The 17,745-nt window shown below is 41.5% G+C and overlaps 1 protein-coding gene across 1 annotated transcript; it reads left to right on the forward strand.

Moving 5' to 3' along the window:
- The first annotated feature begins 442 nt into the window (after positions 1–442).
- On the forward strand, positions 443–15,063 carry gfpt1 (glutamine--fructose-6-phosphate transaminase 1). Its single transcript, XM_063489966.1, has 19 exons — positions 443–496; positions 2,465–2,572; positions 3,516–3,623; positions 3,757–3,882; positions 3,966–4,024; positions 4,110–4,244; positions 4,329–4,390; positions 4,575–4,654; positions 4,740–4,848; positions 4,971–5,134; positions 6,509–6,604; positions 6,866–6,963; positions 7,152–7,272; positions 7,548–7,705; positions 10,531–10,645; positions 11,125–11,252; positions 11,351–11,518; positions 11,954–12,115; positions 13,108–15,063. Exons 1-19 carry the CDS (start codon positions 490–492, stop codon positions 13,150–13,152), a joined length of 2,049 nt encoding a protein of 682 aa, XP_063346036.1. The 5' UTR covers positions 443–489; the 3' UTR covers positions 13,153–15,063.
- Positions 15,064–17,745: the final 2,682 nt, after the last annotated feature.

The following is a 17,745-nucleotide window of genomic DNA, read 5'->3' on the forward strand; positions in this document are numbered from 1 at the left end:
ATAGAAAGTGGGTATTTTCCACTAACATTATATGGACCATTTAAACTATGTAAGACAAAAACTATAAAAGGCAATTTTGCATATAAACATTTTAAAAAGCATTGGTGGATTTCTACTGAGGGACGTTGTACCTCAGTAATTCTAAAATCGCCAGAGCATACACAGGCTTCTGTCTTTTGAGCATTTTTAGCAATATTTTCCTTCCACGGCCAGTAGAAAGCACAGGCCTTCCATTATGGGCCGATGTTGACTCTAGCAGCAGCAGGATCTGCAGGATGTTCCGGCTGCGAATCACATCCTGATGCCACGTCAGAAGTGTGTACGTCTGTAGGCGCAACCTGAATCGACATACCTCCCGACCAATCAGAAGGCGCCATGGAAGAACGTGGTTGGCTATGATTCATAGGAACCATCGGGGGCGGAGTATATTGACAGGCGTTCCCAGCTACAGACTTCAGAGTAGCTGTAACTGGCAGCAGAACTGTAGCCATGTGTGGTGAGTAGTGCATTTATTCTATATTTATATTAACTGGCGCCGAATGTATGTGGTTCACGTTTCACCAGAATAGGTAGCTGAATAGTTATTCAGTTATTGCCTTGTTAGTTTGAGGATAAATGCTGGAAATGAGCTAGGGGAGGCTAAAATGAGTTTTGTATGGCCAACATGATGTTGCTAGCCAGCTAAATATAAACCGGTCTGTGTTTTTCCGTTTTACTCTGAAAGCTGCTTGATCTGGGGTAACACGATCAAGCAGCAGGGTCGAGGTTTTAGTACGACATTAAAATGGTAACCTGCTTTACGACGTTATTACCAACCGAGTAAGTTTCCAGTAGCTAAATCTGTCTGTTACTGTGGTCTGTGGATCTAGATGACTGTGACAGAGACCTTGGAAAACGAGTTATACTCGTTGTTATTATAAAAAATGAAAGTGTAACTAGATGATCTGTGTTCTTTGGGATATCCAAAGAACACAATGTCCACAAAATGCTGTACATATACAAAGAGCATAAACAAAACATAAAATCACATATGTTTTTTTGTTTTGTTTTTTTGGTTTTAAGTCAAATTGAGTCAACCCCTTAAAAGAGTGCCAAAGGCTTTAGCAAATATTCTACTATATAATACTGGTGTATCGCTGTGAATTAACGTCAGTCTTTCACTGTCTATATGACGCCAGTGGTCATAATCAGTTTGATGCTTTCTAATCCTGTCCTATCTCCGCTGTCTCCATCTATCTCAGTCCTGTGACTGATACCTGACATCTGTTTTCTCTCACTGTTGTCACAATCAGAGCACTTCCATAACCAAACCACCTTGCTATCAATATCTCTTGTCACAGTAAGGTGCCACTTTGCTTAGGTTAACCATTAAGCACTGATTATTTGCAGAAGGGTCCCTTTTGTCTCGCTTTGCCCCTCAGTGTCCACCTCCATCACTTGCTTTTCTGAATGAATGCTCTGTTGAGCCAGGATGTCCACTGGTTAGTGTTTAGCCCTGTGACAGGGCTGCACTTTATGCCCACTTCTTTTGCCATTCATGGTGTCACTCCTTTCTGTGTGTGTTTGTTATTAGACTGGATGACAGATGTTTTAGGGAGGAAATTCTCATTATTTATGGAGGTTGCCAATAAAATGCTGAAATCTTGATTTACACTGGCCTATCGGAATGGTCTCTCACTTGGGTTAGTAATCACACACAAATAAATCTCAAGTCTTAGTGACAAGGTAAATATCTTAAAATGATTTACAGATGTGAAACAGAAACATCTTGCGTCTGATTTTTGTCATTCCTTTGACAATTCCCCTACCTCTGCTTTACGCAGGCAAGAGGTTGTCTTAGGGAGATAGGTCTATATATATATACTTAATTGTGTTTAAACAGGTCTATCTGCCAAGAGATAACTATATCAGGTTTTCCAGTGCCTGTATGACTTGTTTCTCATGTGTTACATCAGTTTGTCTGTCACTAAATTGTGAATAGCAGCAGATCGACAACTCCCAGTAATTCTTGGCCTGCTACACCAGGAAGGAGTCAAATTACGTTCGCTGTGGTTTCACCAGCCGCCTTTACGTAATCATTGTCATCATAAATAGTTTCATTTGAAGATTTAAAATTGTTTTAAAAACTATTTCTGACTCAAAATGAATCCAAAGCTGGTTTAAAATAAAAACAAGCTGATGGGATAAATATGCAGCATACAGAATGTCAGATGTCCTTTGGCATCTGAAAAAACCTTCTAAATACTGTAATGGTGACTTCAGCCAACCTTCACCAGCTGTAGTTCATTTGTTTCTCAAACCCACATGATTTAAATATCACTCTCAAATGCTACAGGGGTATCAGTCTGACAGGCATTTCAAGTGATCTGCCCTTCCAACTGCAAATAAATAAAAATCTGCTTTTGGTAGCACAAATTCTTTATAAAGAAAAGCTTTCTGAAACATTATTCCCTCCTTCCCCAAGGAATCTTTGCCTATCTCAACTACCACGTGCCAAGGACTCGCCGTGAAATCCTTGAGATCCTCCTTAAAGGTCTACGTCGTCTGGAGTACAGAGGCTATGATTCAGCTGGTAAGGAAAAGAGAGACTCATCACCAAATTGTGTTTTGTTTTGTTTTTTTGTGTTCAGACCTCCTCAGAGGTTACTCAAGAAATGCCAAAATGTTGTAATAGTTTGTTGGTCTTCAATGTAACATTAATGCAGCAGCTGTCCTGAAAGTCACACTTGATGTTTTCTTTTTCAGTAATACGCGCCAACACTAATGACTCTGCCTGATTTATGCTTGTGTGTGGTTACGTGTTGATTAACGTGTGGTTGTGTCCCGGTGTTTTATATACGGTGCCAACAGATGCTGGGATTTTTGTTTTTCCCCTGGTTCCTCGCTCTTTGTTCTGCTCAGTTTTGTGTTACATTATTATTATTATTATTTTGTTTTTTTGTTTTCTGTGGAGGCAGTTACATTTATCCCTCTGGTTTTACACTTCTCTGTACTTTCCCTCACATCCATTTTGGTAGTTTCAGCAATCTTCTTCAAGGAATCTGCTGACATTTGTCAGACCTTGTATTTACACTATGATTATTTTTCCTTATACTGAGTAAATGATTGTTTTTTTTTTTCTCACTGATGCATTCAAAAACCTCAGCAAAGAAGTAGCTTGAAATGCATCAGGGATACTGAACTAGCAAATCACAGTAGCTGTGGGTTGCCTTGACCTGATGTGTAGTTACATTTCTCGGGAGGTGCACGTCAGGTTACATAGAAGGTTATGCCGCTCGGCTAAAAGGGGTTTCCAGATTTCCAGCTGAAGCATAATTCAGGCATTAGTCAGTAGTTATTTTACTTAGTTGAACTTTGACACACCACTTATGCAGCTTTCTTACAGTTCTGCTCAGATATTGGACCAAAAAGAAGACTTTACTTACATAATAGTAATACCACCGTTATACTTAATACCTACGGTCTTGCCATCTTTATGATTCTGCTATTTCTAACTTTTTAAAAAATTTCATTAGGTGTTGGAATTGACGGGGGCAACAGCAAAGATTGGGAGGCCAATGCCAGATCTATCCAGCTGATCAAGCAGCGTGGAAAAGTGAAGGCCCTGGATGAGGAGATCCACAGTAAGCTGAGATTGTTGCTCGTTTAGAGAGAATTAATAATTGACCGAATCCTCGATTTCCCTTCCTGCACGCTGTGGTGCAATTCGCATATTAAATATCGTCTGTCTTGGGGGTGTGTTTGTTTGATTTATAGAACAGCAGGATATTGACCTGGATGTGGAGTTTGATGTCCACAGTGGCATTGCTCACACTCGCTGGGCCACTCACGGTGAGCCCAGCCCAGTCAACAGTCATCCACAGAGATCTGACAGAAACAATGGTGAGTGATGTTTCAAGTTGGTACAAAAACAGCTAAATGTTTGATTCTGTATTAAGTTTCTGACAGTCCTCTTTTGTTTGCAGAATTCATAGTCATTCACAATGGCATTATCACCAACTACAAAGACCTGAGGAAATTCCTGGTGAGCAGATGTTTTTCATTAATATTTCTTGATGTGTTTTCATTGTTCGGATTTGTAAAGCGAAATCATTTTCTCGTTTCTGTAGGAGAGCAAAGGTTATGAGTTTGAGTCAGAGACTGACACCGAGAGCATTGCCAAGTTGGTGAAGTACATGTATGACAACCGGGAGAGCGACGACATCAGTTTTGCCACGCTGGTTGAACGTGTGACTCAGCAGCTGGTAAGGACTTGCTAATGTACACCAAAGATGCAAAAGCAATCAGACAATAAAAAGGCCTGACTTCCTGTTTGACCTGCCTTGCAGGAAGGAGCTTTTGTACTGGTCTTCAAGAGTGTCCACTATCCCGGCGAGGTGGTTGGTACAAGGTAAACTCACACACTGATGGCTGATCTTAAATCTCCTAAAGTGACGTCTAAGATGGGTCAAAATGTATACAATACATTTTGAAGTCTGACAGTATAAGAAACCTTTCTGCGATGCATTTAGACCATATACTGGTAAAATATCAGGATGTGGTTTAACATGAATATTTTCTTGTGGTTTATACAGGAGGGGAGGTCCTCTGCTGATTGGAGTGCGCAGTGATCACAAGCTGTCCAGCGATCATATTCCTGTGCTCTACCGCTCATGTAGTTACAGTTTCTCTTTCTAGTCAAATGTATCCAAATGTGGCTGGATGAAATTGCCTGAGGCCTGTTTTCTTTTACATCCCAGCTACTAAAGACAAGAAGAGCTGCAGCACCCTACCCAGGACAGACCAGGACACCTGCTTGTTTCCAGTAGATGAAAAAGCAGTGGAGTACTACTTTGCCTCTGATGCGAGGTAAGCAGATACTGTTAGAGTGCACAAAGATGCTCAGTGAGACTTCCCAGTTCTTTATATGCCTGCTTTATCCGTGTATCAAAAATCAAACGTTTGATGTGGTTTCTGATCTGCCACGACAGCGCAGTGATCGAGCACACAAACCGGGTGATCTTCCTCGAGGATGACGACGTAGCCGCCGTGATGGATGGCCGGCTGTCGATTCACAGGATAAAGCGCACAGCTGGAGACTACCCAGCCCGTGCCATCCAGACCCTGCAGATGGAACTACAGCAGATCATGATGGGTGAGTGGAGGGATGAATTCTCTTCACAACATGCATTCCTTTCCCACACTAATGGTCAATAAATCATTTATACTGTGCCATTAATTTAGTCTGTTATTATCCTGCAAGTCATAATGGATGACCAGCTGCTTACATAGTTTGGCTTGCTTTTAACGGTTGGCCCTGAGGTCGTTCTTGTTATCATCCAAGTCGTTACACTCTTGCTAGATTAGCAGCACCACCAAAGAAACCACTGTTGGTAAAACAAACCGCTTTGCTTTAAGATGTTATCACTCACTTATGGGAATTAGGACACATTTTTATTATTGCTTTATTTTCCCTTTTTTCATGTATAAAATCATAATAAAAACCCCACAATCATGTAAGTTTATTCTTGGGACAGTTTTGCATGCAAAACAGACCTTACGCATATCGACTCCAGGTCTATCAGGATCTGACAAATATATAATCAGTCAGGATTAAATTGCTTCCCAGGGCTGTTAGGTAATCCTGACTGACTTTATGTTTGTCAGACCCTGATGGGGACTTGGAGTCGATGTGAATAAGGTCTCTTTTGCATGCAAAATTGCACCAACAATCGACTTGTTACATGCACTTAATCAGTTATCAGACTACCTGCGGATATGTTTTTTGGAATTGAAGTATTTCATTTATCCTGCTGCTGTGTCCTTAAATGAGGAACATGAGTCTAAGAAGTTTGCTCAGTATGAACACAGCTAAAAAAAAAAGGACTTTAAATCTCATGGTTACTGTCTATATTTTCTTTTTTCTTCATTTTCACTGACTTTTCCTTAGCAGTCCAGCAGAGGGCAGAGGTGAGCCTATGTTGGCTGCACTCAACATTCCTTTGTGGTCCTGTCATTACTCAGCCTTTCTCCTCTTTCCTAGTTTTTTTTTCTGCTGAATAACCTAATTCGCATGACCCAAATTGCTTTCAAAGGCAGGCTGAAAAGCACTTGCATATATACATATATATTTTCTTTACCGTCACGGTTTTTAATTGATAGGAAAACATTATCTTCCTAATGTTTTGTGTTTGTTTTATTTCATTTGAGGCATGACTCATGCTATGGCTCCAAATATCTTAATAGAGAAAGAAGTTTACCCAATAAGTCCTCGCATTTCCAGGAAGGCCTGATTGTCAATAAAACACAGTGAGGACGTTTGTTTTTGCTCCTTCAGGAGGCTGTGGTTTGCATTCTCAGAAGCTTAATACATGTAAACAAAACCTCTCTCGGTCGGTTGAGTTCATGTGGGTTTTATGGGGCTTATAAAAAGTCTATCACTGAGTGCTTAACTGGTATTTACCTTTTCTTTTCTTTTTTTTGACTAATTCGGGAAATGTTCCCCTGATATCTGATCCTCATTTTACAGGCAACTACAGCTCCTTCATGCAGAAGGAGATCTTTGAGCAGCCAGAGTCTGTTGTTAACACCATGAGAGGGAGAGTCAACTTTGACAACAACACAGGTTGGAGCACTGCCCTATTATTATTATATTTACCAAGACAAGAAATGACAATTCCTCAAAATGTCAATCTTTGGCTTTCACTGTAGTCTTTAGCATCAAGTAATTTAGTTTTGCATGTGCAACTACCTTTAGTTCATTATAATAAGGATCAAGGACACCCTATAAAAGTTTTACAGCTATAAGTACATTTTTTAAGTGTAAAATGTCCCATCTTTCCTCTGGGGTGTTTGTGGTCTTTGAGCAGTTTGTTGTGCTTTTCAGTGACACTGGGTGGACTTAAGGATCACATCAAAGAGATTCAGAGGTGTCGCCGACTTATCCTCATTGCTTGTGGCACCAGCTATCATGCAGGAGTAGCAGTGAGTAGTCTTTTGTTTAACCACCTTTTGTTCATTGGTGCAAAGTCCCATCATAAAAATAGTCAAACTGAATCCAAGAGGAAATATGACACCTGTGTTGTGGTATGAGCTTCGTGTCCTGCCACACTCTATGCTCTGTGCACAGCTGGCACGTTTTCACAAAATGATGCTGTTGCTTTTTTTCCCAGACCCGCCAGGTGCTGGAGGAGCTGACCGAGCTGCCTGTCATGGTGGAGCTGGCCAGCGACTTCCTGGACAGGAACACGCCTGTTTTCCGAGACGATGTCTGCTTCTTTATCAGCCAGTCAGGTGTGGAGACCAGTGCCATCTGGACTTGATCTGTGGCACATTCCCCATTTGTATTCCACTTTCTATCTGGGGGCTCTTCACGGTTTATCTTTCTATGTGCTCGACTTTTTCAAAATGCTGAGTCAGAGTTTTTGAGACCTGTGGATTATTTTTTTCTGTAAAGCTGTCTTAAATCAGACTAGTTTATGGTGCAAAAGTCAGTAAATCAGTTTTATTGTATGGATTGTTACGTTCCATAAACGGGTTATGTTTTCCATTTCTGCCGACCCCCGCAGGGGAGACCGCTGACAGCCTCATGGCCCTGCACTACTGTAAGGAGAGGGGGGCTCTGACTGTGGGCGTCACTAACACAGTGGGCAGCTCCATCTCGAGGGAGACTGACTGTGGAGTCCACATCAACGCCGGGCCAGAGATCGGAGTAGCGAGCACCAAGGTATACCATGGCAACCGTGGCCCTGATTAACTCTGCGGTTTTTATGAGTGCAGCTTTTATGCGCTGTGGAAGTGGAAAACCACAACATGCATTTATTGTGTCACTGGAGATTGAAAGGATACTTCTTACATTAACCTCTTGAGGTTAGGTTATATTATGCTACACATCATTACCAAAATTACTGTTATTATTATCTTGCTATCTTTGAAATGACTACTTTAAACACAAGGACCAGGTCTGTGACTACCTGCTGTCAGTTGCCTCCTTCAAAGCAGCTTATATAAAGAGTGATAAAACGGTGATAAGACAGAGTCAGTCTGTAATCATTTTGAGAGGTGAATGGAGCCAAGTTGCCAATTACATGCAATCTGTGTGTGATAATATGGCGATTAACTGTGATAAATCAACAAAAATAGCAAATCTGTTGCCTTTTACATACAAATAAATTCACATTAACTGCATGCATTCAGCCAGAACCTCATAGATTTTGAAGAGAAAGTCAGAAGTTGCTCCACAAATATCGGCATAGTTACTGTTGGATGACGATTTCACTGCATAATGAGACAGGGGCTCGGCAATCTTATATAGGAATATAACCAGAATACAACCAGTTGAGTGGACTCCGCCTTTCAAATGTTCACCAATGTGTCTGACGGTGATTGCAGTCAGTTGGAGCTGGAGACAGGTTGCCAAACTACTTGCAACCAGTTGCAGGCTCCAAAAAAAACATTTTTTAAAATCAGTTCACTGGGCAGCAACCAAGTTTCCAGCCATAAAGTTTTCCTAGTCGTTCTATTTAAACTCCAGTGAGACTGAGTCATTAGTGATGAAGATGAATGTACTGCTGGGTGTGTTTTCACCTTGTTGTGGCAGGCTTGGATGTGGATGATTGAAAACAGCACATTTCCCTGTAGTTGCAGTGAATGCTTATTGCCCCATTTTAAAAAAGCAATCTACTCATTTTTCTGCTTTTGTGTATGAGAATATTTTCAGAGGCAACACACCAAATGAATTTGCTTCATTCAAGTTAGAAAAATAGCGCATGATTTCTTTGATTTGTTGTAACTGAGCCTTTGATACTTAGCTAAAGTACTGTACACCAGTTAATTGCATCATGTCATAAATGAACTCGACGCTCACTGACTCTGAATGAAACCCAGATGAAAACTCCATTGCAATTCTGGTCCCGCCTTTTGGAAGTTGACGTGGTCCTCCACTGTTATCCCAGAGGGAGTTAAAGAAGCCTGATTTTCTCATCTCAGCTCATGTAAACCTTGGACACTTGGTTTCATGCCTCTCCCCACCCCCTCACCGAAAGCATTTGCCAGCTGGGATTCGAGCAGAGGAGTTGAAGCCCCTGCTCTTTCTAGGGAGCATAGAGAGAGAGAGGGAGAAGAGTGGAGCAGGTCCTTCCCTGCCCCAGCTCTTGGCTCAGTGACTCTTGTGTTGCTCCAAAGTCCCAGAGCACGCCTCAGAGACGCCATCATTTACTGCTCGGCTGGCAGGGCCACACACCCACACCCACCTCAACCGAATGCTGCACATTAACAACCAAGCTCATCAAAACACTGACTTGGTTTGCAACTAATCACATGCTGAATCATCCCAAATTCATATATTTGGTCTCAATTTTCTTCTTTTTCATGCTCGTAGGATTTTTTTTTTAACTTTAAATGAGGGAATTTCCAATTCCTTTGTTCATATTCAAGATTCATGGCATAAATTAGCACTAAAAGACAAAATACTTTGATGCTATCATGAGGCAGATCCTTCTGGCAGGTCAGCCAACAGTAAATGAGAGAAGACTGCTTTTTGAAGTGCATAACTCTTTCCACTGGGAATTTACAGGATTACAAAGTTTGTTTTCTAGATCGCAGTTGTTGTATTTTCTTTATGTTTCAGCTGTGTATGCATGCATGCTCACATTTGCAGGGTCAAAGTTGGCACATTGTGCATCAGGAAAGCACTGACAAGTTTGAAAGTATGAATATGGAAGAGATCAACGGTTTACTATGTGGGTTAAATATGTTGCCACATCTGAGCCGACAGCGAGGACTGTTGGAGCTCTGAAGGACTACGATTTGTGTGTTGTTGTGAAGAAAAAAGAAACAGTGTGTAAAAGTTTTACAGCTATTTTCTTGGCCCTGCACATTGGCATTTCTGAGTCCAGAGAGTCTTGTGAATTGACTTGGCTTCTCTCAAACCCTGATTGAATCTCCTAAATGGGCATGGAAGACCTCCAAACGTGCTCGGAGATGAAGGAAGGAGAGGGTGTGGGCGGCGATGACGGCAGGTACGGAGTCTCAGATGTGTTGAGGTTATAAGAAGCAAGATTTCCAGAAGGATCAGAGATCATCTGTGGTATATATGGCTACAAAGGTTTTTAGGATGAGCAGCACTAACTTAACTACGTGCGTTTTTTTTATAATGCTGCTTGACGTGTATTAAAACCCACCTCTCCATATTTCATCTGGTGCAGATTATAAACTGGAGACCAAATTTGCAATCAAAACAAAGCGAAAAAGAAGCACATGGCTTCATAATCTGTACCGAAAGGCTCAAGTCGTGATCTGGTCGCTGCTTCGTTGGTTCGATATTGAGCTGCAAAACAGGAAATCTACCATTCCCTCTAGAAATGAGGTCACAAGCAAACAATATTTCACTGTGGAGTGGTGGTGGTCCACTTTGTGACCTTCATGCAAATAGTTAGGGAGCAGTTGTTTTCTTTATTAGTCAGAGTAGAGACAGACAAAGAAACCGCATCTTAGCAATTGTGTTACAGTTAATAAATATTCTGCTTTCTCTGTTGTGTTTTTCGTCTTCAGGCCTACACCAGTCAGTTTGTGGCCTTGATCATGTTTGCCCTCCTGATGTGCGATGACAGGATTTCAGTGCAGCCCAGGCGCCGTGAGATAATCCAGGGCCTAAGAGTGCTTCCAGGTAAGTCACGCCACATGTGTTGTAATTCAGCCAGAGAAGTCCTGATCATATGTGAAGTTTAAACACAAAAAGATTGGAAAAACTAGCTCTCAGACCCAAGATCAAGCACATCCACAGCCTGTTTTTAGTTTTGTTTTTGTTGGTGTTTTTTTTTTTTTAATTTTTTAAAATCCTCTTAGAGGACAAACTTAACCAGCAACAAAAGGATCAGAAGACAAGAGAGAGCGGGAAGGGGGGCCGACGGATGAATAGCTTTAGATTTTGGCGTTGGGCTCTTGCATGACTTTATGAATCTAAAGCACATGATGGCATGTCCCCAAGAGTAACCTAATAAGGAATGTCTGGCTCGTCTGCCACTCCCTGCCCAACATTAGAAGCTGAGTCTAGGTTCATGTTGCTGCAATATTTTTTTCATATTTTGTCGCTGTCAGTCAGCCTCTTTAAACAAGAAAAAAAATGTGTGTGTGTGTGTGTGTTAGATCTGATTAAGGAGGTCCTCAGTTTGGATGATGAAATCCAGAAGCTGGCAACAGAGCTGTACCAACAGAAGAGTGTGCTCATCATGGGCAGAGGCTACCATTACGCTACCTGCTTGGAGGGAGCACTGGTGAGCACATGCAAGTTTATCGTCTGACAGTTTGATTGTTAATTACAGCGTAGGCTTGCATTTATCTAAAGTGTGGACGTTTTTTTATTCCCCTGCAGAAAATCAAGGAAATCACGTACATGCATTCAGAGGGTATCCTGGCAGGAGAGCTGAAACACGGCCCGCTGGCCCTGGTGGATAAACTCATGCCGGTGATCATGATCATAATGAGAGACCACACTTACGTCAAGTGTCAGAATGCCCTGCAGCAGGTTGTTGCTCGCCAGGTAAGAATCGCACATGGCGCATGTTGAGTGATCAGCCTTATTGTAATGTTGGTGTGTTGGTTTATTTTATAATCCAGTCACAAGTGATCAGCCCAGATTGTTTAGTTGCCTGAAATGCTCAAACAAACTCTGACAAATAAAAACTAAATGTGATGCTTTACAGTGTTTATTATATCGTGGAAATTGACTAAGTGAGTTTATTTGAATCCATTTAAGTTTTTTCCTTTCTGAAAACTGTTTGCATCATAACTCATTAAGTTCAAACCCCGAAAGTATGTTGACCACTGCGTCACCTCTGGCCCTTCAACTCAGTCGGTGAAAGGGGAGAGGTTGATTCAGCGCATCTCCATCATTGTGCAGTCAACAATCTGCAGCAGATGTTGGTTTAGAGGTGTGAAAACTCACAATATATTCATCTCTTTGTTTCATTTACAGGGTCGTCCTATTGTGATCTGCGACAAGGACGATCACGAGACCATCAAAAACTCCAGCCGCACAATCAAAGTGCCTCACTGTGTGGACTGCCTGCAGGGCATCCTGAGCGTCATCCCTCTGCAGCTGCTGTCCTTCCACCTGGCTGTCCTCAGAGGCTACGATGTAAGTGCTTTCCCTTCAGGATCATCAACAACTCTCAATCCAGCATGCTTCTTAATTCAAACATTTCTTGGAGATACAATTTTCCCAAGTCATTTCCACTCTTACAGTCATCATCAGTATACCTGTGTTTACATTTTCTGCTGAAAATACAGGTGTAGTAAGAGTATGATTGTGTAAAATACGTCGATGATTCGTTTCAGGACATAAAAGAGGACAGTTGTGCAAAAGATTCTGCAGCACGATATAAATGAGATGTTTTGTTATTATTAGCCTGTCACTGATCATCTAGCGCTGTCGCTCAGGACTGCTTTGTAAGCAGAAACACTGCCAGAATAAACGTGCAGTGTTTATATCTGTAAATCAGCATGTCCCCAACTCACTTGAAAATGTAACCTACTTTTTGAACGATGTAAACCGGCAAACTTGGTGGTGAAGGTGATGACGATGTGGTTAGCTGCCACACTGAAAGAATTATGGTGAAATGTAAATAACCTCCATCTGTGTGCGAATTCCGACCTGCGATTGGTTCATTTATTGGCAAAGCCCACAAGCTGTTACTGATGTTTGTGCTGGTGCTGCAGAACTGACTTAGATCTGTTGTTCCCTTGATTTCCTGTTTTTGAGGAATTTTAAAGGTCAAAGTGAGCAGCTTAACTCAAAGTCAGCATCTAAGTGAGTTTTTCAAAGCATTTCAGAGAAACGTCCTGGCCGTGCAGCTCTGTAGAACAAACAGCCCCACCACACGCATGCCCTGTGTTTTATGTAATTTTGTCCAAGGGGAGGAGAAGCGCTTTGGACAGGACATGTGTGATAATTACAAGAGCAGTCCTGCCAAGCCGCCATATCTCTGGCTCGCAGATTAAAGTATGTTTTTGTTAAGATTTGTATAAATCATACTCGGGTGTTTTGACAGCAGCATTTAGTCAACAGCAGCAACAGTCTCCTTTTCATCTGTAAGGCTATTGATTGTCTGCTCCTCTGTTTAAACGCAGGTGGACTGTCCAAGAAACCTGGCCAAGTCCGTGACAGTAGAGTGAGCCGCACCATTCATCACTAACAACAAAAGCTTGGCATAGACACACATTCAAGCACAGACCCCAAAGGGAGCGTCTGTGTGAAGTAAACCACCAGAAGATGACATCCTGTCCTGTGTCATGTGTGTCGTGGCTCTTTTTTTTCTTCTTCTTTTTTTTTATGAAGTCTTTCAGTAATCGCTCTTGTATCTCACTGTTGTGTATTATCACAGTGTTGCATTGTTTCTTTTATCAGAAAGCTTTGACAACATTTGTTTTTTCTTTGTTGTTGCTGGTGGCAAGGAATGGGTTGGCAATGACATATAACGTGCATATCACTTTTTCGGGGTTGGGGGTGAACCTGTATCAACCATCGCTGGCCATTTATGGGCATGCCTTCCATGTTTATCTGTTGCTGATTGGGTTCTCTGGAAGCTGATGTTAAAGCTGACAGTAGTTTACGCTTTAAAGACCTCACTGGCTCATTTTCTCTTTTAGTGCAATGATTTGTAGTTTAGTTGGGAGATTTTTTTTTTCCTTGGCAGCTAATCATTCGAAGTGTCTTTACTCCACATTTGAAGTAAACCACAGTCTTGAATCATTCCAAGCCACAGGTCATCGCTTCTTCATAATTGCAGTGTGGTTTTGATACACTTTCCTCTCTTGCATTTTCTTCTGAGGACACGCAGCAAAGAGCAGCATCAAATGTCCGATCAGAAAAAGTTTGTGAATACTGTGATAAATCTTCTAATGTTGCTGTGTGTAAGCCCAGGAATTCGGTTTTTTAAACTCTGGTTTTGGTCCACTCAGTTAATGAGAGGAACCACCTACACCAGAGTCTGAGACGTCGCTCGTTCACTCTTTCCTATTTTTCTCGACACGATCCTGTTACTGTAAACGCTCTCTGGGTGCAGTTTAGCGTTTCATTCTCATGTGGGACTTTTCACATAAAGGTTTCTTTTAATCAGTAAACTGAAGTAATGCAATTGAGATAAAGTTGCAAACCTGAAGTAGAGGCAGTCGCCAGCCCACACCTTGCCACCGTCATTTTGCAATTTTGGGACCATTTGTAGCTTTTCTTCTTTTTTTTCCTCCTTTTGTTACATTTGTTTGTTAATTGGTTTTTTGGAAGGAATTTTATATTATTGAAGTTACTCTTTCATTTAAAATGTTAATGCTACTGTCATCTGAAACGTCAAACCAAAAATCTCTCTCTGGTGGCTTTGGCAATCATAAACCAAATCTCTTTTTTTCTGTTTCACTGTTGCTTTTGTAGCCAAACATGAACTGATTTTGTAGATTGTATGCTATGAAGTTATTCTGAGGCCCTGAGGGGACGTATGCACACAGTCGCTTGGCAGCATGTCATACTGTAGACGTTGACTTTGGTCAGAAGCCAAATGCCAAGCTGTGTGTCTGTGATCCCAGGTGTCTTTTAAATTCAGAAGCCAAGAAAAAAAGTGACATTGCGCACGCACACACACACACACAGTTATGCAGTAGAGAAGGAATAGGAGCAGCTTTTTTTTAAGCCTGCATTCTTTAAGTTTAAAGATATTTATCTTGCATTTACAATCAAGCCTTAACTTGGACTTCATTTTCCCCCCTTGAGCCTTTTCTGAGCCAGTGAAATGTTGTTACAGGTACTTTTGTAACCCACACTCGAAACACTTTTTGATTTACTGACTGGATGTATTGATCAAGGATGCTGCACTGGATCCTAGCACCATCTGTTGGGTTACAGAGGGAGTGGGAGTACTATTTATTAGTGGAACTGATGCAATAAAGTGTCATGTACGTATCTTTTAAAAGTGTCTGGGAGTTATTGGATTGAGGATGTGTGCGTTTGTGGATTTACACGACCTAAAATACTGACAGTGATAACAAAAGGTGTCTGTACGATTTTTATTCCAATAAACACGCTGTAGAAATTCAGTCACATTTGGACTTGTCATTAAAATAACTTGTGTTTAGTTTTTCAGGTGATAGATTGCACAAAGAGTTGAAGTACTGGAGGTATTTAGGGGTAGCTCAAAGTAACGATACGCTGCCTCTGGTGCCAAATTCCAGGAAGACTGACACTATCGGTCTGATGCTCCCACGTAGAGCTATAACAGTGGAGATGCAGTGTCTGAGGTTGCTCCACAGACACGGCAGGAGTGAAACTGCCACTTGAATAAGATCAAAGGACATCAAACACAGAGATAGTGAGAGGCGGCAGAGCGCAGGCAACACGAGCAGCACTGCCTTGATTGGCTTTAAGGGCTCTGCAGATCTCCTTCCTCCACAGCCACTTGGAGGGCAGCTGTAATTTCTGAAGGTGTGCGATGGAGGCCAGGTGGAGCAGCAGCTTGAGCATGCATGTTGGTCCAAGTCTTCACATGCCAGGAGCACACCTGCCAGCTTCTGCCTGATGAACGTGTTCAGTTTCAGCAAGACTGAGAGGTAAAGAGTCAAGTTCCTGGTGAAAGCAAGTGCAGCTTTCAGAAGGATTTCATTGCAGAAACTAACCACAACGGCGGCCTCACACGCAGCTGTGGAGTAATTATGGAAAGTAACCACAGCTTTCAACAGTAACAGCCTCCATTGTCCGAGCATGGGGAGCGTCCTGGGTAGTTTCTCATCTATAAAGAGCATCATGTGAAGCAGGTAACATCCTCTGTGTAAGAGCCAGACTTTGCTAGTTCTTATAAATCAAAGTGTCACTGCAGCTTTTATCAGTGGGGCTGAATAAGTGTTAGCAGCTGTTGTGACTTTAATTGCAAACAGCTTGGTGTCGTAAGGAGAATGGATTTTCTCTGCTACAGGCCTCTTGTTAGAGGGGCGGGAATTAGGTGTTATCACAGGAAATGCGCATCTCTAACCATGAACATTAACCATGATTCCTCTATGTCTAAACATCCTGAAAAACCAAAAGCAGAAACCTGAGTTTCTGTAACTGTAGTCGTTTATACGATCTTGTCAAGACGTGATATTGTGTTTATCTTTTCTTAAAAGTTTAGTATCTTCTGCATAATTAGGCCAGGGGAGCAATCAGCAGGTTCACCCGGTATCTATTAGATGTTTCCTGACGGTGCCAAGTCAAAGTGCAATAAACAGCTGTGTCCTCCTTATCTTCTTTTAGGTTAGGTCTCCCTGTTTATCAGCAGTTGGATCTTTTTAAGTTGTTGCTTAAAATCCAACTACCGTGGACTACCAGAAACATCATTATGTTTGATCACCAAATGAACAAACCTAATGATGTAATTGTTCAAATCTGCTTCTTTAGGGTTAGTCAGTTTGAGCCAGCAGCAGTGAACATTAAAGCATAAAGCTGAAGCTTCAGTTAAAATGCTGGTAATTTTATTTTGAAAATCTAGTGAATATTCAGTTACATTTACATATTTACTGTCTGGCAATTCACGGCTGCTTATGATAACCATCAAATATTTTCTGACAAATAATTTACAAGAACCCAGTTTTACATTTTCCTGTTTGTATTCTAATGCGATGCTTGTATTTGAAGACAGTAGACACAACATCATAGTTGGAGACCTTGCTAGTGCCAGTTTGGACCCCTGTTTACCTTCAGAGCTGATCAGTGACTGTGTAGGGTATTTGAGTACAGTGAACTCACTGTTGTATTCAAAAAACAGTTTGAGATCATTTGAGTTTGGGGGCATGGTGTGTTATCCCCATTGACTGTGGTCATAAAGGGATGGACATGGTCAGCAACAACACTCAGGATGGGCCCTGCTTTCATATTGTATGCTAAATTCTGACCCTATCATCTAAAAGGAACTCAAGATCAGATTTTTCCAGTGTACTATTATCCAATTGCGGTGAATAGGGTGAGATTTGTAGCCCCGAGATTCCTGTTTTTGGCTGACAGGAGGGGCACCTGCGATAGTCCTCTGCTGCTATAACCGTCTGTTTTAAGGTTTGATGTGTCACAAATTCAGAGATGCCCTTCTGCACCCCTGGGTGTAATGAGTGGTTATTTTAGTTACTGTTGTCTTCCTGTCAGCTCAAACCAGTCTGACAGCTCTCCTCTGACATCAGTAAAGCATTTTCACCCAGAAAACTGACGCTAATTTTTATTTTATTTTTTTTCAGCCACCTCTAAAGTCCTCGTAAACTTAAGAGGTGGCTGTATAGAAAGGTCGCAGTAGATCAATTGTTTCTGAGTTATTCAGTCGAGCCCATCTGACACCAACAACCCTTCCACATACAAAATCATTGAAACCACCTCTCTTCTTCATTTTGATGCTCTGTTTGAGCTACACCAGGTCGTCTTAACCATGTCTAAATGCCTAAATGCACAGAGTTGCTGCTATGTGAACACCTGATTAGATATTTGTGTTAACGAGCAGTTGAACAGGTGTACCTAACAAAGTGGCCAATGAGTTTATGTGATTTACTTTAGAAACAGAGGTTAACAGCAACAAAGTTTAAAATTTGCCCGAAATTCTACTATAAAATCTACCATTTGATTTGATTCTGTCCTCTTTGTTATTCCCAGATCATCATGATGTCATCATCCTCGGCAGGCCTTTTCATTTCTGCAGCCCACGCATATTTCCTGAGGATTAGATTGTTTCAAATATTTTCCAAGATGGCTCCCCTATTCGTGTTGTA

The sequence above is a fragment of the Pelmatolapia mariae genome, linkage group LG12, assembly GCF_036321145.2.
Source record: "Pelmatolapia mariae isolate MD_Pm_ZW linkage group LG12, Pm_UMD_F_2, whole genome shotgun sequence".
Classification (NCBI taxonomy): Eukaryota; Metazoa; Chordata; class Actinopteri; order Cichliformes; family Cichlidae; genus Pelmatolapia; species Pelmatolapia mariae.